The sequence below is a fragment of the Ascaphus truei genome, chromosome 1 (assembly GCF_040206685.1).
Source record: "Ascaphus truei isolate aAscTru1 chromosome 1, aAscTru1.hap1, whole genome shotgun sequence".
In the NCBI taxonomy this organism is placed as follows: Eukaryota; Metazoa; Chordata; class Amphibia; order Anura; family Ascaphidae; genus Ascaphus; species Ascaphus truei.
The window spans coordinates 4786178-4809230 of NC_134483.1; the positions used below are offsets into that span (position 1 = coordinate 4786178).

Genomic DNA, 23053 nt, shown 5'->3' on the forward strand with positions numbered 1-23053 from the left:
AAGCCTTGTCTTGCCTGTCTCCTTGGTTCCTGAGACCGGCTTCTAGTGTCACGCAGCGGTCTGTTCCTGTGCTGAAGCGGAGTACTCTCCTTGTTGTCTTCAGCTCTCTGGTTCCTGTGACCGGCTGCAGGTCTTATGCAGCGGTCAGTTCCTGTTTCCTGTGCTGAAGCTGAGTACTCTCCTTGTTACTTCAGCTCCTTGTTTCCTGTGACCGGCTGCTATATTCATGCAGCGGTCTGTTCCTGGTTTCCTGCACTGAAGCGGAGGTTTCCCTGAGTATCTTCAGCTTCCTGGTTCCTGGGGCCTACTCTTTCCCTAATCTAGAGAGGCCGTGTCCTGGTTCCTGCGCTGAATCGGAGGATTCCCCAGCCCGCTCAGGACTCTTGCGCTGAAGCACTGGTTTACCAGTGCAGCTAGGCGGTGTGCTAATCTGGTCTGTCTACCACCTCCTGAGACCAGTACCATGGGCCATGGTCACCGCACGCGCAGAGGCCACTCCCGCACTCCTAAGCTGAAGCGGGGCTCTCCTGACTACCTGTTGCCGAACTCCTGCTTGAACAACGTTTACCCTGATGTCTCCAGTCCTGACCCTGGCGTGTCCACCGACGATGCTGTCTTCTCCTATCCTGATCCTGCTACGTACGACTACGAACTGCGCAATCCGGATCAGCCTGCGCGGTCTCAGGTCAGTGCTTTTACAACCCCACCTCAGCCACGCGGTCCGACCCAGGTTTGTGGCGAGCACAGTCGTGACAGGATGTCCCATCTGTTGATGTTATAGAGCCTGGGGCTTACTGGACGGTGTAAAGATGCCATTTATGAAGATCAGGCTCACACACGGCCGTGTGAGTACAAGATATCAACACTCATATTTTTCACCTTTCCCCTTCCACCACCTCCCTCCCTTCTTTCCATCTGTCCTGGAACTAGATTCCATATTCTCTGTCTCCCTTTCTAGCTTATGGGATTTATTTCTCCCTAGTTCAGCTGCTTGTTATTTCCCTGTCCCAGCAGCTTGCTGCATGTGAAAAGGCAACATTATTGCTACATGTTGTTTACACAACCTGTGTTGGTTGCCTGCCTGCATCTCCTATTCTCCTAGCTGGGAGTGGGCTATTCATACCCCCCTGCCCTTGCTGACAGTTAGTATAGTCTCACTTCCCTTCTAGTGTGACCCTTGCCCCTCACTTCCTTTTCACCCTGGACTCTGAGTGAGTACCTGCCTGCTATTTGCCCCAGCAAGGCCTTTCTGTTTTACACTGTCTCATCATTGATACACAGCACTTCAGACAGAGAAGCTCTCTCTACCTACATTACATCTACAAGTACCTTTCTCCCTGTGATTTTCCCTCAATAAAACTAAGAAAGACAAAAGGACTTGTTGTGCTTTGGAAGAGGGAAGGCATGAGTTAAGCTTACTGGAATTATTCATACATCATTCGTGACCCTGGTTCCAGGAAAGCATCCCTTGCCTGTTTACATTGCATGTTTCTGCCTTGCATTGTGACAGACTATTTGTGTCCCTTCTATCATTTTCTTTTTTTTTGTTTCAATTTTTTTTTTATTGTTTTGGAGAGACACAACAAATATTCAACATTGGTACACATGTATTGTTCAAGTATTACCAGTTGTGTTTAAAACAAAAAAAAACCTCTACAATTCGTTATCAGTGCTTAAATAAAATATTCGTTTTAACATAGTCTTTGTGTTAATATGATCTGTTTCCACATCTTAGGCTGTGCTAGGGAAGAAGCCGCTTCCTTGCGTGACTCTCGTAGAATTTCGAAAAGAATAGAGAAGAACAGAGAAAAGAAGAGAAAGAAAGGGGGGGGGGGAGGGGGAGCCCATTTATCTAGTTTCTCTGTAGTTATGTCTATGTGTTCCTAATTGCCAGGCCAAATTTCCCAGATTTTGTGAAATTTGTCAAGTTTTTGGCTCAATTGCGCTGAAAGGAGCTCCATCATTTTTATTTCCCTTAGTCTCCGTAACACCGTCTGTCTAGAGGGCGCGTTCACCTTTTTCCAGGCCGCTGCAATAGCGCAACGGGCTGCCGTAACCACGTGAATTGTCATTTTACTTTCCGCCGTTTCCAGATCTTCGATTGGTTTGGCCAGCACCATGGTCAGCGGTTCCACCTCCACCCCCAGGTACTCTCGGATCAATGTTTGAATCATGACCCAGAATACCTGAATTTTTGGACAATTCCACCAAATATGAGCCATATCTCCTTTTTGCCCGCATCCCCTCCAGCACAAATCCGGGGACCCGGGGAAAATCTGGCTCAGCCTGCTTGAGATTAGGTACCAATTAAACAAAATTTTATAAATATTCTCCTTAATAGTGGTACAGATTGATGTTTTTGAAGCTGCTTCCCAGATATCCTCCCAATCTTCTCTATCGATCTCTGCATTCAAATCTTCTGCCCATTTAATCATGTACTGCACCGACACACTTTATTCGAGCAAATACCCGGTATGTACCTGGCAGATACCTGGAATGCGCCGCTCCTCACCTCTGACAAGCCCCGTTGCATTTGCCTTCCCAGCCTGGGTTCATGCCTGGCTGACGGGCGGCTGATCTGTTAAATGATAATGATTAGGATTTAATAGGCTGCAATGCTTCGCGTGTCTACCAGATGGCATAAATTCATGAATTGTAATGCAGTATATATATATATACTGTGCAGTATTGCAGCCAGCGGGAATAAAATGCTTCAATCCCTGCCTAGAAAATACCTCAATGCACTCGGGCAGAAAACAGTCACAAACCTCAATACACCCGGGTATACCCGAATTCGTGGGACTAGCCGAGCTCGAATAAAGTGTGTCGCCAGTGTAGCTGTGTTGGGAACAACCCCCCGATCGTGCCAAGCCCAGATATATTTCCGAGATCAGCCCTTTACAGTAATATCCTTTCCTACACAGTCTTTCAAAATTTGTTAGAGTTTGGAATGTCGAATTCTACAGTATGTGCCCTCACCATCTCCACACTTGCAATAGGCAAAACAAGGCAGTGAAATAAAATGCGGTTTCTTTGGATAAGACCTCAGAAACACAAAATACAGGAAATATACACAGCAGCAGCTTCCTGCTCAGCTAGACAATGGGGTATTCACCCCCCCCCTCCTCGCCCACCTGGCTGAGTACAGCACCGATACAGTCGGAAGCATCGGTCTGCACAAAGAAATGCTGTGTGTAATCTGGTGTTGCCAGAATGGGAGCACTGGCCAGTGCTGTCTTCAATGCCTGGAATGTTTCCTCACAGGCAGGAGACCAGGCTACCAGAACCGAGAGTCGTTTCTGAGTCAAGTCAGTCAGGGGTTTGGCAAGGGCACTATACTGGGGGACTAACGCTGTGCTCACCACAAAAAAGTCGGGACTGAGGTGGTAATTGTTAGAAAGTGCCACCCACAGCCACGGGGGCACGTCTGGAGAGCGGGTTGGTCGAGGTAGACGGGTCGAGGATGGAGAGGTCAGAGTTGTCGTAATACTCGCCGAGGTCAGAGTAGGAGAGGTCTGGATCGCAGAAGGTACTATTGGCCAAGATCGGAATTGGAGATAGTAGAATAGTTGTTGTCAGATTGCCGGGGTCAGGGTTGGAGAGATGTGGAGGGTCAGAGGTAAGCCGGGGTCAGTAAGCCAGAGGTGCGGAGTCCAAGGATAGAGCCAGGTTGGTACACGAAACAAGATAGAGCAAGAGGAGGCTGCGAAGGCAAAGGAGAGGTGAAACAACGATACATGGATCTATGCTCAGCCAATTTGCCAGTGGGGCAGCTAAGCATATGAAAGGGTTACTTTTTTTACTTTGGTAGGAATCACTTCACTCAACTTAGTGATTTGGAGAGCACTGGTTTAGCAGTCTCCTAAACACAGACAAATACGAGCTCGGGAAGAAAGGAGTCAGACAACAGTGCTGCTTACACACTTCAAAGTTTTATTCAGCTGTGCCCTGATATATATAGAAAACTAAGGGCATGTTAATACATATTATAGGCTAAAGCAGTAAAATTCCGGGCATTATTGAAAACCCTGCTCTCTGATTGGTTAAAATTTAGGGCATTATCCACAGTAATGCCCTGAATTTCAGCTGTTTGCAAAATGCCGTTTTCAATCTGTTTATTTCCAGCCAATCAGCTTTCAGAACAGCTGAGACAGGGCAGGGGATTGGTTTGAATTAAGTAAACGCTCTGAGACATGGCAGGGGATTGGTCAAAAAGTATCAGCCACAGTTTGACTCCTCCTCCTCACGAGCTGACTGAGATTTTCTGAGCAGATTCAGTTGAATTGGAGAAGGGGGGGGGGGAGAGAGACTGCAAAGAAGTAAGTGTGTTGTGTATAGAGGTGTAGTGTTGTGTGTGTGTGTGTGTGTGGGGGGGGGGGGGGGTGTAGAGGTGCTGTGTTGTGTTTAGAGCCGGGTGAGAGTCTGCAAAGTTTAGTAAGTGACTGTATTTTTTATTGTGGCTGCAGTGTGTGTGTGTGTTGTGCTGTTGTATGTGTAGCAGTAGTTTGTGTAAGTGTAGAGCTGATGTGTGTGTGTGTGTGTGTGTGTGTGTATAGAGCTACTGTGTGTGTGTGTATATATAGAGCTCGTGTGTGTGTGTGTGTGTGTGTGTGTGTGTGTGTGGCAGTGTTTATGGGTGTAGCATGTGTGTGTAGCAGCAGAGTTTGTGTGTGTGTGTGTGTGTAGAGCTGCTGTGTGTGTAGAGGTGCTATGTAGTGAGTGTAGAGGAGGTGCTGTGTTTTGTGTCTAGAGCTCCAGTGTGTGTGTGTGTGTGTGTAGAGGCACTGTGTTCTGTGTGGTGGAGTTCTGTTTTGTGTGTGTATGTAGCAGCAATTTGTGTGTGAGCTGCTCTGTGTGGGTGTGTGTGTGTGTGTGTGTGTACAGAGGAGGTGGCAGTGTGTGGATATAGATAGCTGCAGTGTAAGAGTATATAGAGGTGGTTTCATGTATTTACCATTTTATTTGAATAAAAAAATCTATTTAACTATACAAAAGTGTCTATTATTTATGAAATAAGCCTACATTTAGCCTATAATAGTAATAATCCCCTCAGAACAGGGCATTACTGGCTAATAATGCCCTGGCTGGGTTAAAGTCCCTCGGCTTCGCCTCGGGCCTTCAACGCTTCCAGTCAGGGTATTATCGGCCAGTAATGCCCTGTTCTGAGGGGATTATTACTTAAACATATCATGTTTAACAATGAGAAATAAGTTTCTGTAGAGGTTATGTACCTGTGTCTTTGGACAAAGCATTAGTAAATCATTACATCTGGCTTATGTTTGGCCAGCAGTTTCTACTTCTACATTACAAAGAGAAATACAGGGAATGTTTCTCAAGAGCTTGCAGCTATATTGTTTAGGACTTTTTACTGCTCTTGTGCTATTGTATAAAAGACAGTCTGAGAACAACAGAAGTAAATAAAGATTACAATTAGCATAGTGAGTTAATTCTCTCAGTACTGGAACAGCCCTGTATAAGAAGGATAAAGCTAGCAGACTATATTCACCCTTTCAATCCCTGAGACTTGTAGAGCTGACATATAATTTTAACCCCTTCAGCATATATAGGGGAGAGCATCCAAGGAAAACCCTGCAATGTGAAGGTGTGTGCAAAACGAGGGCTGTGGTAGGAGACAAATCAGGTGGAATGAGTATGGCGATAGAAGGGTTAATCAGGTCATTAATAAAGACATTATACCCGGCTGATTAACCAAGAATCGCATTGGGACTGAAGGGGTTAACTGTATGTGCATCACACTGATCTGTTTTCCCCTACACCATCTTTCTTGTCCCGATTTTGCAGTCTATTCCCTGGCTGCAGTAATAGGAATGTATACAAATTGTGCCAATTGGTTTTTAGACACCAGAGGGAGCTGTGAGCGCTAAACCAAGCGCTAATTGAAGACGCGTGGCTATGTATGGGTGGCTGCGTTGAAAGTATAGGTATCCATTTCTTTGAGCTCTCGACCTCGCAACCGCAAGGTAAAGTGAGTAAGTGGTTTGCGGTCTAGCTGAAGTGGTTCCTGTCAAAATGTATCAGCTACCTTGTTAGCTTCCTAACTTGAAAGAGAGAAAGTCAATTGATGTGGGAACGGGGTTAAAACCGCAAACCACATCATAGACCGTTCAATTAAATAAGCTAACTCGCGAACGGAATAAGCTAGCAATCTAATTTTTGGAGTGCAGGCAGGAATAATGAAACCATACAGACACAATTTATAGTAGTGGCACAAGCAGAACATATTGTTTAAATAAACTGTGTTATACTGTGGGGTTTAAATGTACAGACAGGAAAACTTTTTTTCTGTAAGACCGGGAAAAATCCTTTAGCATGCAGATATGCTAAGGGTGAATGAACTGAGGGTTTTTTCAATTCCGTACTTCAAAGGGCAACTGCAGAGAGGGCGCCTCAATGGCTATGAGATGTCCGCAGTTGAAAAGCCTCAGCAATCCTAGGTGTTGGGATGGCTGGGATATTGTGAGCGCCAGATACCATGTAAAGTATGCGTACTTCACACTTGGTGGCCAAGCCCCAGACTCAGTGTCGCCAAGGTAAGGGGTTGACCCTGGTATGCTAAGGAGCTCAGGTGTGAAGTTGGCACATGCTCCGGCAACCCCAGAGGCAGCCCCTGCCCTTTCTGCGAAGTGCTGGCAAGTTGAGGATAGGTAGGGAAAATATTCCCACGGGCGGGATTGGGTGCATATGTTAAGGATAAGGCTCTGAACCCTATAAAAATGCCTGCAGCCCACACCCAGTCAGATTCATCTGATTTTAACCAAGTTCCATCGTCTGCGGTTCCGGAGTGTGAAGGGTTAAGTTACATCGGAACACTACTTGCCCTGTGTTGTTATGGGTGTGATGGGTTCTGTATAAATATGCAGAGAACTAAATAACCAAGTAATTAATATTAATATTATCATTGAAGTATTTATACTTTATACGTATTACTCTATATATGTTTTGTCAATTGAAAGTAGCATTGGGCACCCCTGTCTTGTGTTTGTATAAATATGCAGAGAAACAGGTTCGACGGGCACGCCTTATATAAGTTATATCAAGTTGCGATGGTCGGTGCTCACTTCTCCAAAGGGGCTTCCCTGTATGGCCCGTATAATCCTATAATATGAAGGTAGATGAAGAAGAGAGTACAACAGATGTCTATTCCAGACAATGTTATTAAGCGACAGGAAACCCGCGTGTTGACCGGACACAGCAGCTTTGATCTAGCTGGGGCCCGCACCCTGATGAAGGTGGCTGTGTCCGGCCCAAACATTGGGTTTCTTTGGCTAAATAACATTTGCTGAAATCTCTTTATAAATGTTTCATCTTGTTCTGTGGGATTGCAGGATGTTCCTGCCGGGTACAAAGAGGCAGAATGTGAGAAACTGGAGGGGACGGATAAGGGAGAAAATAATGAGAGGATGAGGGTGTGAGGGATCAAACCCCCCTATTTAATATGGTGAGAAGTGGGGTCAGGTGAGGGGAAGTTACTGCGCTGTTTGCTCTGCATTACCCACTTCTCACCGTATCAAGTAGAAAAGGGAGACGGTGTCAGTATGGAGCAGAACTGCTGGACCCGAGAGAGAATCGGGAGCAGTTATCTGCCTCTCGGGTGCCAAACGGGAGCACCAGATGTACCTGCTTTTTACCCATAGTGTAGGACAGTACTGTGTGTTACTATGTTGCGCTAAGAGGACATCACTATCCTTATGGCTGCTGATCTCTGACGCTTTATTCTGCGGTTTGTATACTAGTACAATGTTTCCCAACTCCAGTCCTCAGGGAATCCCAACAGGTCAGGTCTTAAGGATATCCCTGCTCCAGCACAGGTGGCTCAGTCAAAATGACTGAGCCGCTGATTGACCCAACTATGCTGGAGCAGGGTATCCTTAAGACCTGACCTGTTGGGGTTCCCTGAGGACTGGAGTTGGGAAACACTGATCTAGATGGTTATGTTATAACTTATTTCTGAACCATTAATGTCATTTGCAGTGAATGAAATGAAGTTCCTGTTTGAGGAAGGACCATATGTTTGTTTTGGCGCCCCTGTCTCCTCTGACTCCTTTTTGGGGCTGTTTTGTGTTAATAATATTTGGTTTGAATGCTTATACTAAATGCTGTATATTTGTCCAAGAAAACATATCGTACTAATTACATTCCTTCTCTTTTATACAGACACAGCTGTCACCCAACAAATATAAATCAAGGAACCTTCTATCTCGGCACCTACGAGGAGCACTGCCCACTACTAGCATGGACAGAGGAGCATTGCCCACTATCAGCATGGACAGGGGGGCACTGCCCACTACCAGCATGGACAGAGGCGCACTGCCCACTACCAGCATGGACAGAGGCGCACTGCCCACTACCAGCATGGACAGCGGTGCACTGCCCACTACCAGCATGGACAGAGGGGCACTGCCCGCTATCAGCATGGACAGAGGAGCACTGCCCACTTCCAGCATGGACAGAGGAGCACAGCCCACTACCAGCATGGACAGAGGCGCACTGCCCACTACCAGCATGGACAGAGGGGCACTGCCCACTACCAGCATGGACAGAGGGGCACTGCCCCCCACTACCAGCATGGACAGAGGAGCACTGCCCACTACCAGCATGGAACCACGCTTGTTAAGTGAGTATAGTAGCTATTTTGGTGGCTCTGAAATCTGTAGCTGAGCATAGAAGGGGGAGGAGGGGTGTTTCACTGTAACTATGAATGTAGTGTAAAACTTTCTAGAATTGAATCGAGGATCAAAATGCAATTAGCTAGAGAGAGAGAACAGGAATCCTCTTTGTTGGTGCACAAAAAAGTAAGGAAGGTGCCATATAGGCCAACATCATCAAATCAGAAGAAAACCATATTGGTGGTCTATAGCAGGGGTGCGAGGTTCTCAGCGGGGGCGCGGGGTTTACAGAGGCCCCGCGCGCTTCCTGAATACACTTACATTTAATGCTGGGGAAACGGCGAAGGCCTCTGTAAACTTCTCTTACCTTGGCTCAGGCGTCTTCTGGAGATGCTGCGTCAAATGACGCCGCAGGGTCATGTGACCTCGCGTTGCCCTGGCAACGTGACTTCATGACGCCAGAACATCGGAGCCGGGGTAAGGGAGGGGTGTGCGGAGAGGGGGACAGTCGGCAGGGGGCGCAGGGGAGAAAGATTGCGCTCCCCTGGTCTACAGAGGCAGATAATAAGTATGTCTAGAGTTAAAGCCTAACCAGTAGCAACATTTAGCTAATAAGGGCTAGTACCAAATTGTAAGACCTGATAATGAAATGGTAACAGGCACTTGGAATGATAAAATGCTGCTAATAATTAGCTGTAAAAACACTTTTAATGACCAATAGGGTAAGACTATTAATGTGAACTAAAGAATAAAACCAGCTGCAGTGAGCAGAGGTGGTTAAAACAATGTGAGGGCATATGAGTGCCTAAATGCACACTGCTGGCAGTTTATACAATCTGAATTCATTTATTGTAGCAAACTAGTAGGTGTAATTGGAAATGATTGCTAATAGTTACCATGGGGGTGCAAATGAGGAATCCAATGCAAAAAAGCCTATATTAAACCCACACTTCCTGTATAAGTGAAACCAGCAGTGTCATAATATCTGGAATAGAAGCTAATAAGCAATAGAGTAACTTGGTCAGAACCCCTCCTGATCATAATATTGGAATACTCAAAACCACATCAATATTGTTCGTACAGTTTGATTAGCCGCCCGGTAAAATATGCCACTCAACCACTGCAGAAATAAAGACCGCCCCAGGGAAGTAGAGGGGGCCTGATAACGTTCCATCTGTTTCTAGAACAAGATCGCTACATCAGGTGTTTCCCAAAGGGTTCTGGGACAGAAACTGCTGCCTGAGATCTCCTGTACACAGACCTCTCACCGTCTGACTGCTGAATAACAACCCAACACGCGTGTTTCTGAAGAAGCCACTAGGTGGTAGAAGAACAAATGGATGGCGGACAAAGGGAGGGAACGTATCCTTTCTTTTGTGCCCGTGCCTTCAAAGAGACTTGAATATGTCTGGTGGTATGGTCTTTAACCCCTTTAAGCTACCAATAGAATACCGGGTGGCAAAGGTGGATGAGGAGGGGTGCATACGATGTTCCTGTAACAGGTGTGACTTCCCAGGTGGCAAAGTGACCTGGGACCCAAGTGTGCCTGCTGCGGGGCACAGTTCCTGTAGCCCGTACTGCTGCGGCCTAAGGAACCCGCAGAGAAAGAAGCGATCGACTCCAATACTGGGCAGTCAATACAGCTAATCAACCTACCTCGATCATGGAGGCTTCGGAGGGTTCATGCACCCTAACCGTCGTTCCAGACTCGGTTCCAGATACGATTCCGTAGCAACAGATGCTGGCACCACAGATTTTGGAACCCCAGATTTTGGAACCAAAGAAGGGTAAGGTAGAAGTAGAGAGAAAAGCAAGGAGCACTGCAGCAAAGAGAACTGGAGGCAGATCAAGGGTTAAAAAACAAAATGTTTTATTCAATAGATCATGCCCATGAAAGAGCTAAAAAAACACTCTGACGCGTTTCCCGACGTGCTGGCGCTTTATCAAAGCCTGATAAAGCGCCAGCACAGTGGGAAACGTGTCAGAGTGTTTTTTAGCTCTCTCATGGGCATGATCTATTGAATAAAACTTTTTGTTTTTTAACCCTTGATCTGCCTCCAGTTCTCTTTGCTGCAGTATACTTTGGAACAGTCTTTGTAGGTAGGACTGTATGTCACCCGGCATAATAGTCTCTGGAAGATTTCTTATATTGATGTTGTTCTGTCTGGGCCTGTTCTCCGCATCTTTCTGTGCCTCTTGTAGCTTCATTATTTGTTCCTTTAGCTGCATGATGTCAGAGTCCGCAGTGATCTGATCTTCTGTGACATTCTCCTTAGCTTCCTCGAGACCAGTGGTTCTCTTTTCTACGGCCGTGATCTCTGACCTTAGGCCTTTCATGGTCCTGAAGCTCTTCATGGAAGGTCTGTTTAATTTCTTTGACCCACGCTCTCCGATCCCTCCTGATGCTTGACTCTCTCTCCGAGTCTGCATCTGATTCAACCTCCTCCTGTTTTCGTGATGAGGCCCAGTCTTCTTTCCCTGGTATAGTTGGATTCATTGACCTTTTATTGAAGAATGTCGACGCCTCCTGTTTTTAGTTTTTTTTTGTTTTGGGGGGGGGGGGCTGGAGGGGGGTCATCCCTTTGTTGCGCTGGGCTCTCCTACTGTTCTTTTTGTTCGCTTTGCTTGCTTGGGATTGTCCATTGTCATTTATTTGCTCAGATGTTTGGACTGAACCAGGATCTTATGTGGTCATTTTAGGTGGTGTCTTGCATGTCTCTTTGTTGTTTCTTCCTTGGGCCAAGCTCGTTTCTATATGTATTTTGATGTGCTCTATTTTGCCAGGTCTATTGTCAGTTTCAGTATGTGGCTGGGTTTTTGTCCGGCCTTGCTCTCCTTCTAGACTGATGGCCCTGATTTGGCATTTGCTCTCCCTTGCTCAGTGTCTCAGTCTGAGGCCCTGACCATCAGAACCGGCCATTAGAAGCAGAAGAGGGGTATCTGGCCAGTCGGTCAGTATTTTGTTTAGCCTGCTGAGGTGCAGGTGACTGATTTGGGAGGTCGTCCACGCCGTCTCTGCCTTTCTCTTTTACAGGGCTCCAGCAGCCATTTTGGATCTAGTCTGGCCTATCCTGCAGTCTGATCACGTCTCTCCCCTCCATCTCCACTTACCTGCGGTCTTCTCTGCCCAGGTTGGGTCTCTTCACACTCCCCCACCTCCTCTGGTGGGTCAATTTGGATGGGTGGAGCTAGGCCCGCTGGTTGCACCGCATCACCGGTACTTGCCTCAGCCGTCTCTCTCGTGGCACTGCTCCGGCAGCCTCCGCATCTCTCTCCTCCCTACCTCCTTACATTTCCTCCATTCCTTTCTTCTATGCTCCCCCAACCCCCCCACCCCCCGCCACTTGCACCGTTCTGCCCTCCGACCGCGTCCTCCAGACTAATGCCTCAGGTTTAGTTGCATCCCCTCTGCATGGCGTCCATCTTGTGCTGGAGTGGGAAGCGTGACCTGCGATCCCGGTAGCTTTGGCTGCTCTCCGGTTCCCGTGGATCCTACGTACGGTTCGTCTCCCCCTGGTCTGAAGATCTTTTTACAGTTATTTTGGGGCACTTGTGACGACTTTTGCATTCTATTTAGCCCCTTTCTAGCAGAGCTGAGCTGAAGTGCTAATGGCTCGATCCGTGTCCAAGCCACGCCCCCACCGTTCCTGTTTTTATACTCCTCCTTGGGGCTGCAGTTTCTTCAGGGAGGGAGGGAGTGTTTTCCACAGGGGACTGCACTTATTCCTATAGGCCCCGTGGGAATGGAGGCGCTGCAACACCGAGCAAGAAGCTGTCAAGATCCTTAAAAGCCTGTCCTGATTATCCCCAAACAACACCGGTGGATGCTCAGAGCCTCCTGTGAGCCACACAGGTAGCGCCATCACCAGATAACCACAGGAAATCTCCTTTAGGGTGGGGGAACATGGGTGACACAAATTAGGGATAGTAATATTAAAGCGTGGATACAATTATAAGCTACATGTTCTAGTGAAATAAAAACAGCCATCATTTGTCTGTTATACTGAGAATATTATTGTTATTGAATTTTGAACAAAAACTCCCAACATGTGCAGGAGTCGGGGCTAGCCATAGTGTATCAAGTACTGATCCGGTGTAGTCGTAGCATTAGAAGCTCCTCCTGCTTTGCACTGCAACTCGGTCCAGCTCTCCCCCCTTCCTGCCCCCACCTCCCACCTTCCCCCCCCTGCCCCATCCAGGACAGGCACATACCTGGTGCCTGCCAGCTCATCCCCACGTGGACTCTTCATTAGCATGGCGGCTGAACGGGGGGGGGGGGTGCGCGCATCTTGCCAGCACTTCGCTGACATCACTCAGCGGCTGTGCGTCTGACAAGGCAGGTGGGTATACCTGCTCACAAATGTATAAAGAAGTCACCTGTTCCGGCCCCGATTACGCTCAAAAATTAAGTTATATGTCCCAATGGGAATCAGATGTGGGACCGTTGCAAGAAGATGAAGACTGGGACGAGATCTTTACTGCGGCAGCTAAAAGCTCAATTTGCACCACGTTAAAGGAGAACGCATATAAAATGTTAATGAGATGGTATCTCACCTGTCACGGGAGCTTGTGCAGGGATAAAATATAACACCAAAAATCACTGGGTCGAATCGAATGCGACCATGATATGATAAATAAAGTTTATTCCTTAGAGATAAGGTGAACACACAGGATTGTACAAATAACACACAGAATATGGACACTTACGTGGGAAGGGGTCAATGAAGTAATCAGGACAGGATTAGCAATTCATCAGGCATCAGGTATCAAGTCTGGAGGTTGTTTGAACTGGGGCGCTCCCTATGATTTGTGGCGGAGAAAGTGCTGCAACGCCTAAGCTATTCAAATAAATTGGAATATAGATATGTGATTGTGTACGAAGTGTAAAAGAGTATATAAAAATATATACTGGCCCTTTTTTGATGATTTCCTGGTTGCTGTGTCATAGATTGTTCTATACATTTTATGGTTCTCCACATGTTTGCATTTCATATGCTTATGTCTCCACTGTATACCCATTAAAGACCTTTTTTATTGTTGTTAACCCTTGTTGGCATACACTCCTTTTGGTCATCTGGGAAACGGGGAGAGGAGACACTCACACACTACACCCATCGGGGGATAATTCTGCTGAGACAACCCAAACACCATCCATACAGGACATCACCCTCTGAGGACAAGGACTCACATTAGGCCGTGTGAGTTTTATGTATATTGAGACTCCAGCATATGAGTCTGTAATAAATCCACTACAGTCAGCGTTGAGGGAGAGACACCACACAAGCCCGTGTGAGTCACTGAATCCATAATTTTATGTATTCTTTGATTAGTTAAAGTGGAAAACCAATTATCAACCCCTCCAGCATTATCCTCCTCCTTGCTTCCACCCCCTGTCCACTGCCCTTCACTCTTTCCATTGGATTCAATGGGCTCAGCCGCCATAGGCTTTTAATGGAGCAACTTTGCCATTAGAATCAATGGAGACTCCACCGCTAAAGGCTATGAGAAATCTCAGCGGCTCACTCCTCCATTGGATTCAATAGGGCCGGCGCCGCCATAGAGGATGCATGGGCCGGCGCCGCCATAGGATTCAATGGAACCTCCGCTATCATTGAAGTCAATGGGCAAACCACACTTTTCATAGTTAACCCTACTTCGTTCGGTTGAGCAGAGAGGGTCGGGAATTGCCATGCAGTTATGCCGGAACTATGACTACATGGTGGCCAAATCCCAGCCCTCTGGTCCTCACGGAACCGGAGTTATGGGTTTTCAGTTTACACTGTTTTACACTTAGTGTTTAAAAGCCACGCGGCTTTTCTCCGCCATTGCGGTCAATGGTGGGACCCTCATGGCCGGAGCGACCCTTTCTCGTCGCCACTAACTGTCGGATCCAGTTGGGGTCGAGTGAGGGAGTTCCTATGGGCTAGGGGAAAAAAGAATTTTATTGCTGGTCGCCCTAGAATAAACGTTTCACACGTTAATTAGTGGTGAACTTGACCGCAGCCTAGTTCCCATGCCAATTGAGAGATCAAGCTCTTTCAAAGACATTGTATCCGCTTTTGTGGTTTTGCGGTCCGGCAGGCTGCCAGCTCGTTCCTGGAGGTCGGACTCGAGGAATCCCCATTGAAATACATTACTCCATTCACTTTCAATGGGGAAGCTCCGCTCCTCCCCTCGGGCGCCACCTGCAGGTCTTCTCAGGTATCGGGCCCAAATCTGTGAAATCTCCATAGGATTATATGGAGCTCCAATGGAGGCCTATGGAACAGGCTGCAAATGGAGACTGAAAGGGAAGAAAGGGCCATAAACCTGTAAATACAATTAACCCTTTCCCTCCCGACCTGATCCCAGTGTATGTGGTTGGTGCATACCTTAAGGGTAAAAACACCGATAATTGGAACCATATATAAATTCAGCAAAGAGAACACATCTTGAACTGAGGTAGGGGAATAAAAATACATGTAATCACTCTGACTGTGAGAACATGATAACCAAAGGGACATACATTTGGGTTGTGAAGCAGGGGAACATATATATTATAGGTACATTTCTGGTTAACAACTTACTTCCCAAACGGTTACAGGTGGTGCCTAATGGGGGTGACCCCTTTAGTAAACGCTTGGCACCCCGTTACCGTCACATCACCCCACTAAAATTATCCAGATTTGTCCCAGGATACTCCCTGTTGTGCCCGAAACAATGTGGAGAATCAGCTGATCTGTTACTTGTGCTGTGGTCTTGCCCTCAAATGGCACCTTTTATGGGAGAAAATTAAGGATTGGCTCCAGAGAATTTTGGCCTCAATATTTCAATGGACCCATGGCTGTTCCTTCAGAACAGACCAACACCAGGTCTGGCCAGAGTGGAGAGTGAATTAGTTGCTCATTTTGCAATGGCAATGAGGTGCGAGATCGCAGCCTTGTGGAAACAAAAAATAAATTCCAACAATTCCTAAAATCCAGAACAGAATTTGTTGGTTTGCCAGATGGAAAAATTGACAAGTTTAGTTAATGACACTGATGTTAAATGCCAAAAAGTCTGGCTACCATGGTAAGCCCAGACAGATATCCCAGGGGTGAATACTGTCACGATTTCACTATGATAGTAATAGAGGCATTCTTGTTTGACGATGGGTAGAGAATTTGAGCTTGGGTTGATAGTATCTACAAATGGGTGTGAATCGGACCGCACGGGGAGAGAGACCACATGACCTAAGCAAAATAAAGGCATATGCAATATGAAAGAAGGAACGCCCCCCTTTCACCCCACCCCCGCCTATTGTTATGTATTTTTGGTTTGTTTATGATTTTATTTGAACGTTTGCTGAAACAATGTATGCATTATGTGTAACCCATCTCCCCCCCCCCCCCGGTCGCATATCGGACCCCTAGGGTGTAATGAGGGCTGGCTACATGTCTTATGGTGGTGCATACCTGCTGGTAACAGGAGGGCCTGAGTCTCCCGCGATGGTATGGGGGACAACAGGGACAGGCTTCTGGGGTGAGTGCCTTCATCTTCTAGCAAGGGTGCAGCGCCTCCATCTCTGGCGAGCCCTATAGGGGTAGGGTAAAATCCTCCCAGAGAAGCCCCCACAATAGGACGAGAGATTTCAGTCTCAGTCTCTTGTAAAAAGTATCAAGTCTCTTTATTGTACAACAGCTCACAGCAGCAGCAGCATACACAGCGTCTTTTCCTCCTTCTCCCTCTCCTCCAGACTGTACCCCTTCAGGATGGGCTGTCTGGGGCTCTCACTGCTCCCTGTCACCACCCCAAGCCAGAGGCACTCAGGGTGGGGCTAGCTCTTCCCTCACCCCCCTAAGCAGGGTGAGGGGCACTGGTCCACCTATTGCTAACTAGGCCCTACTGCTCACGAACCTAGCTAACTCACTTCTCTGACTGTTCAGTCAGGCACTCCAACACTAACTGCCACTGACAGGATCAGGCAACTAAATTTAGACAGCCCCACCCCTCATGATGTTGTAGCAGGTCCCTCCCCTGTGTCTCTTGCCTTCCACACAGAGTCAGGGGGCCTACCTCCACCAATCAAGGCAGGGCTTGAAGCGGGGGAAACCCATGATAACTACTGGCGGCATGCCCTTAGAAGGACTTACACCATTTGGAGAAAGATATATAGCCCAAATTCTTACCAAGGCTACATATGTATTTACGCTTTGCCCTGAAACCAATAAAAATGTACGTTCCCCCCTCAAAACAATATGTTTACCCATGTGTTTGGGTTGACCACATATGCCCATCACAATACCTGTTTGGCTGAGAACACCTTGGTAATCATTAGAGAGAAAAATATATATATATAATTATATATTTTTAGGGTTTCTGTTCCTGCCCACCACCTTAGAGTCAGACTGGTTTTACAGATTAGATGTATTATTTGGTTCTTTAAAACTCCATTCTAATCAACTGTAGCTTTAGAGGATGTGTATGTGTAGCCGGTCCTCCCTGTCCCAACCTCACATTGGGCCTCTTCAGGGAATTCTCACTCTGGTTACAGGGACTTTGGTGGTGCATACCTGCTGGTAACAGGAGGGCCTGGGTCTCCCGCGATGTCATGGGGGATAACAGGACAGGGTTCTCTGGGGCTGAGCCCGAATTCTTCTTAAGGGTGCAGCTCCTCCATCTTGTGCAGCCCCCTGGTGTATGGGGTGGAGTATCTGCAAAAGAGTTATCTCCCTCTCCTCCCAATATACACCACTCTCCGGCAGGAGGTAAAACAAAAGGGTTCTTTATCATCCAGACTGGTAGCAGCAATTACACAGCACTTCAGCAGAAGGGTGTTCACCACCAGGATGATCTCTAGACTCACTCCTTGGTGGAGCAAAATAGTATCTCCCCTCTCCCCTAAGGGAGAGCCTTTAGCTTACCAGAGCCCTGGTAGCTTAATTTGAACCCACCATCCTCTTTTTTAACTGCAGAGGAACCACCTCTCTCCAAGACTAGAGAGGAACACTGTCTGACAACTGACTTAGACTAAAACAGGAAGGGGTAATCCTTTTAGTACAGATCCAGTAGTCCCACCCCTGTGCCTTTGACTGACACACGGCATGAGCACTACCTTCTCTGACCAACTGAATCCCAGTGGTTGGGGCAAACCCATTTAAACTCCTGGCAAACCTGCCCTTACCAGGGATTATTGCACAGGAGGAGGAAAGAATAATAGCCCAAACCTACCTGGGCCATATATGGAAACTATCCCTAGCAACTAACTATTGTTAAAGTGAACAATCCCTGCACCATGATAAACATGGGTGGTAAGTGTCTTGTGCATTCAGTGAATTCAACCTTCTGCAGATAACGTGGTAACTTTGTTTCAGTTCCATATCTACTGGTAAACCTAAAAAATGTAATCTCTCAACCAGATAACTATTGCTTTTCCAATTCATCAGCCATCTGTGTTTTTACACTTTTCTGTGGACCAGATGGGTGTTTTTTTGTGTGAAAAATGTGCATTGATGAGGATATTGTCCAAGTATGGTTAGACAATTGTGATGAGTATAAGTACTTTTGGTAGCCGAGGATTAATATTTAACCAATTGGATGAATGATACTCTTATTGAGGGAAAAAAGGTGAATATAGATTTCTGTCTTGTTGAGTTACATAGTAGATGAAGTTGAAAAAGACATGTCTATCATGTTCAACTAATACTACATTTAGACGACATATACTTATCCTATATTTGTATTTACAGTATTTTGATACAGAGGAAGATAAACAAAAAACCCCTGTTAACGATGTCTTAAAGTTTATATAATTAACACATTAGTATGAAAGACCAGGAGTTCATTACCTTTACTTCTCATGGACAATGTTAATAATGATTTGGAGGACCTACATGTACACTTAGATAATAAATACAAATTATAGATGTATTAAAATTAATTGACTGCATGAGCTGCAGAAACAAATTTCAGGTCTTTGGCAACTACCACGAAAGTGATTGGGGCCACCAGATAAAGCCATGGGAATAGAGTAAAGAGAATATTTTGTTAAATTTGTAGTGTTAAAGTTAATTCTGTAAAACACATTAGTTATTTGATTTACTGATTGAAAATATTTGCGTTTTGTCTTTTTTGTTTTACTTCTCTTAGAGAACTGCCTGAATGAGAAGCAGAATTGGAACTCTGATATGTCCAGAAGCTGGTTGACTCTTGGCAACCCAGAAGTGCCAAAAACGAAAACTTCCAGCCACATGTTGGACACGTGCAAGGAAGCAGTGCCACATGATGGTGAATTTACAGGCCTTGTACAGCACCCAGCACAGACTGACTCTAAATATGGGTCAAGCAAAAGATATGAGGGAGATTCAAGAAGAAACTCTGGTGCTCAGCTTTTTGTAAGTGTGGGAAAAGTTTCTCACTTGAAACGGACCTGCTCGCACACCTCTGTCCACACTAGCGAGCCACCGTTTACCTATACAGATGGTGGGAACAGTTTTTCACTGACGGGAAAATGCCTTTCACACCAGAGGATTCACACACGGGAGAAACCTTTCACATGCACAGAGTGTGGGAAAAGCTTTTCACAGAAGAGCAGGCTCCTCGTACATGAGAGGATTCACACAGGGGAGAGACCTTTCACATGTACAGAATGTGGGAAAAGCTTTTCACAGAAGGGCAGTGTCTACCAACATGAGAGGATTCACACAGGGGAGAAACCTTTTACATGTACAGAATGTGGGAAAAGCTTTTCCCAGAAGAGCAGCTTGTACCAACACGAGAGGATTCACACAGTGGCGAAATCTTTCGCATGTACAGAATGTGGGAAACAATTCAGTACTCGGCACTACCTCCGCCAACACAAGCGGATTCACACAGGGGAGAAACCTGTCACATGCACAGAGTGTGAGAAACAATTCAGTTCTCAGAGTTCCCTCCACCAACATGAGAGGATTCACACAGGGGAGAAACCTTTCACATGTACAGATTGTGGGAAAAGCTTTACACATAAGGGCAGTCTCTGCAAACACGAGAGGATTCACACAGTGGAGGAACCTTTCACATGTACAGAGTGTGGGAAACAATTCAGTACTCAGAGATACCTCCAACAACACAAGCGGATTCACACAGGTGAGAAACCTTTCATGTGTACAGAGTGTGGGAAAAGCTTTCCACAGAAGATCCACCTCATCATACATGAGAGGATTCATACAGGGGAGAAACCTTTCACATGCACAGAGTGTGGGAAACAATTCAGTTGTCAGAGCACACTCCACCAACATGAGATGATTCACACAGGGGAGAAACCTTTCACATGTACAGAGTGTGGGAAACACTTCAGTTGTCAGAGCTACCTCCGGCAACACAAGAAGATTCACACAGGGGAGAAACCTTTCACATGTACAGAGTGTGGGAAAAGCTTTTTGCAAAAGAGCAAACTTCTCACGCACCAGAGGATTCATACAGGGGTGAATTAATGTGCTTGTTCAGAGTAGGGTTCAGCTATTGCCAGTACCAGTAGCATAGAAATACCATGGTGATAAAAATGGCTGTTACCTTAATACTTACCAGTATTTTTTGCCATTTTATTCTGATCTACAGGCTGCAGAGAGCTGTGAGGGAGTGGGTTTATCATTAAAAGGAATGGGCGGGTCTTGCACAGAGAGGATTCCATTTGGTCTGTCAGAGAGAGAAGGGGAACGGGTCTGGAAGCTCCATGACTTGAACATACTGCTGCTTCAAGGAATCCATACACAGCCGCTTCTTACTTGTCGGATATGGAGCAACATCATAATTGCAAGTGTCGCTCTATATGTTTAAATTCTTTTGATTCTAAATATAAAGTTTATTGTGTTGATGTTGCTTGCCTGTTATTGTAGTGACGAGAAAGAAAAAATGAATGTGTATGTTGGAGGACTTTTACATTATTGGGTCTGGGGATTTGGTGGGATGATTGTGCGGGGGGTGCTCCTTCCATAGTTTCAGAGTTTCATCAACTTGATTAAGTGTAATCAGGGATCAAATTCCCAAACCATAACGTGATATTGAGGATCACTTCATTTAATGTGAGGTTTGAATTTTCCTATAAAAGAGAAAAATAGTATCGATGACACTTACAAATCAATATCCAGACATTGCGCTACTACAAGAAACATCATTTACACGCCGAACATTCAAAGCTATTAGCTAGGTCTATTTCTCCAGCTGCAATTGAAAACGAAGAGGGACAGTATTAATTAATAGATCATGCCCCTTTACTATCACTGCTAAATTCAATCACCCTGAAGTCACGTTTACTCTAGAGTACTTAAAGGGACCGCTGAATAAAAAGAAGCCAACATAGCATTTATATGTCCCCCCACAGGGATACCAGTAAGTTATTTGCAGACACTAACATTTATTAAGCAAATATATCAAGGGACGTTAATTGTAGCTTGTCATTTTAATACCACACTCTCTCCCTTGAACAGGTGTGGTAATGTTACCGTTTTGACCAAATCAGAAACTCGTATGATTGCTCCCTTGCAGGAGCGAGAGACTACACGCGCTATTGAGCACAGTATCTCTCCTCTTCATATAGATCTTTTTTTTTATAGATATCTCCCACAGAACTCTAATTATAAAGTTATATAGGCGTGTTTACGCGGTCAGACAATGCTCCAATTACTGTAGAAGTAAAATGCCTCGAGGTAATAAACCATGACTCTATTGGACACTAAATAAATGCGTATTACAATTGAAAGAGGTTAAGAAATGGTGGGAGGATTATATAAAAATAAACAATAATTATGAAACTTCACTAGAGATAATATGGGGCGCCTCCTAGGCTGTTATGAGAGATAAACCTATTGCATTTGCTTCAGCCAATAACAATTGAAATAAAGAACAAACCATAATGCTGAGAGAAGCTATTGGCAAAAATTAAGAATCTGGAAAATTAGCATAAAACTAAGGCAGGAAATGTTGTTTTGCAAAGATTATCAAACCAAAGAGGCGACAAACTACTAGGGAAATGTGAATATTTTTAAATCTAACCATGAGACACTTCTATGAATCAGATAATAGGGTTTCATCTTTATTGGCTTTGCAATTATGTAAACAGAGACCAATATTAAAATCAACCAACGTATATCTATACAAAATAGAGCAAGCTTTCCTATTTAAAAAAAAATCTGTATAACTCGGAGGGAAAACCCCCAGAACTGGAATCTACGTTCCTAGAGAACATAACACCACCTACACTACCGGAGGAACAGGAAGAGTGTTTAAATATAGTGTTGCCCCCTTTCCCCGTGACTAAGGGAACTACGCATGCTGCCATTACCTGCGACTCACAGAAGGCCTGAGCCTCCACCGCTGGGAGCCTGGGGTGAGCTATCGTTCTCCTTGGTGCAGGGCCTCCACCTGGGAGGGATCCCAATGCAGCAGGATAACCCCTCACAGGAACCAACACAGTAAATGAATAATGATACACACACAGGTATACCTAACTTATATTTACTGACACATATAACTAAACAGCTCAATAACAATACAAGGCCCCACATACAGCACCCACACAATATGTACACCCCAGTGAGATCCCCCAAGGTACCCTGGTGCCCTGGGCACCTAACCACCCAGTGTCTACAGACCCAAGCCCACCCAAAGAGTGTGGAGTAGCGCTACCCACTATGTACGGCTGTTGGTGCACTAGGGTACCTTCCTGGTCTCTGTCCACACCAGGGTATATAGAAGATGATGGGTCCGCAGGCTGCAATGTGATCCCACGACACGATCTACTGGATCCTCTCCACCGGATGCGTCCGCCTCTTGATGGAGCTCCCACTGGAGGGTGTCCCTTAATGTCAATATGGCCTATGGTCTGGTCCCAGACCCGAAGGCCGCAGGTCCTGTCACCAGTGCGCAGATACTGTGGCGTGCTAAGTGGAGCGCCCCTATCTGGGGGCCTTCCCTGCAGCAACCACAACCTTACAAGGCTCAAGGGTCTAGCTGGGACCTGGGGGGGTGTCTGGTCTAGTCCGGGAGCCACTGGCACCAAGACACTACCTCCTCGCCATCCCTTCCACGACTGAGTGCACGGTCCTTTGCGCGCCAAATGTATCTCTCTCTCTTTCCTCCTCTCTGCATATGCCCCTGGGGATGCTAGGACATGTAGTTCCTTGCGGAGCCTTTCCAAGATGGCTGCCTGCACTACTATTACATTGCGCGTGTGCACCGCTGCTTCTGCGCATAACGCTGCAACCATGATGGCCACCGCCACGCCGGACTCACTGCGTATGCGCAACCCTTCAGTCACGCATGCGCAATCATCAAGATGGTGGTCCCCGCCGGCACCAAAGTATCGGAGCGGCTCCCCGGCTGCACAGGGCTCCAGCACCTAGCCGGTGAGCTCCGTTGACTCTGCAGCACAAAGCAGTAGCTCCTGCTCACTGGAGGTATGGAGGGGAACTCTGCTACATCCTCCCCCT

General features: G+C 46.2%; 2 protein-coding genes across 2 annotated transcripts in view; one reads left to right on the forward strand and one right to left on the reverse strand.

Moving 5' to 3' along the window:
- Positions 1-23053, reverse strand: part of LOC142469876 (uncharacterized) — a 511728-nt gene that overhangs the window by 354804 nt on the left and 133871 nt on the right. The gene's annotated exons all lie outside the window — the stretch shown is intronic.
- LOC142469519 (uncharacterized) lies at positions 8182-20440 on the forward strand. The gene is made up of 2 exons (XM_075576269.1): positions 8182-8635; positions 18735-20440. Exons 1-2 carry the CDS (start codon positions 8254-8256, stop codon positions 20057-20059), a joined length of 1707 nt encoding a protein of 568 aa, XP_075432384.1. The 5' UTR covers positions 8182-8253; the 3' UTR covers positions 20060-20440.

What these genes read in the sequence shown, in the direction of transcription:
- LOC142469519 (XM_075576269.1), top strand. Translation starts at nt 8,254, where the DNA reads ATGGACAGAGGAGCATTGCCCACTATCAGCATGGACAGGGGGGCACTG. An exon ending in CATGGAACCACGCTTGTTAA is followed by an intron (nt 8,636 to 18,734) that starts GTGAGTATAGTA and finishes TACTTCTCTTAG; the next exon opens with AGAACTGCCTGAATGAGAAG.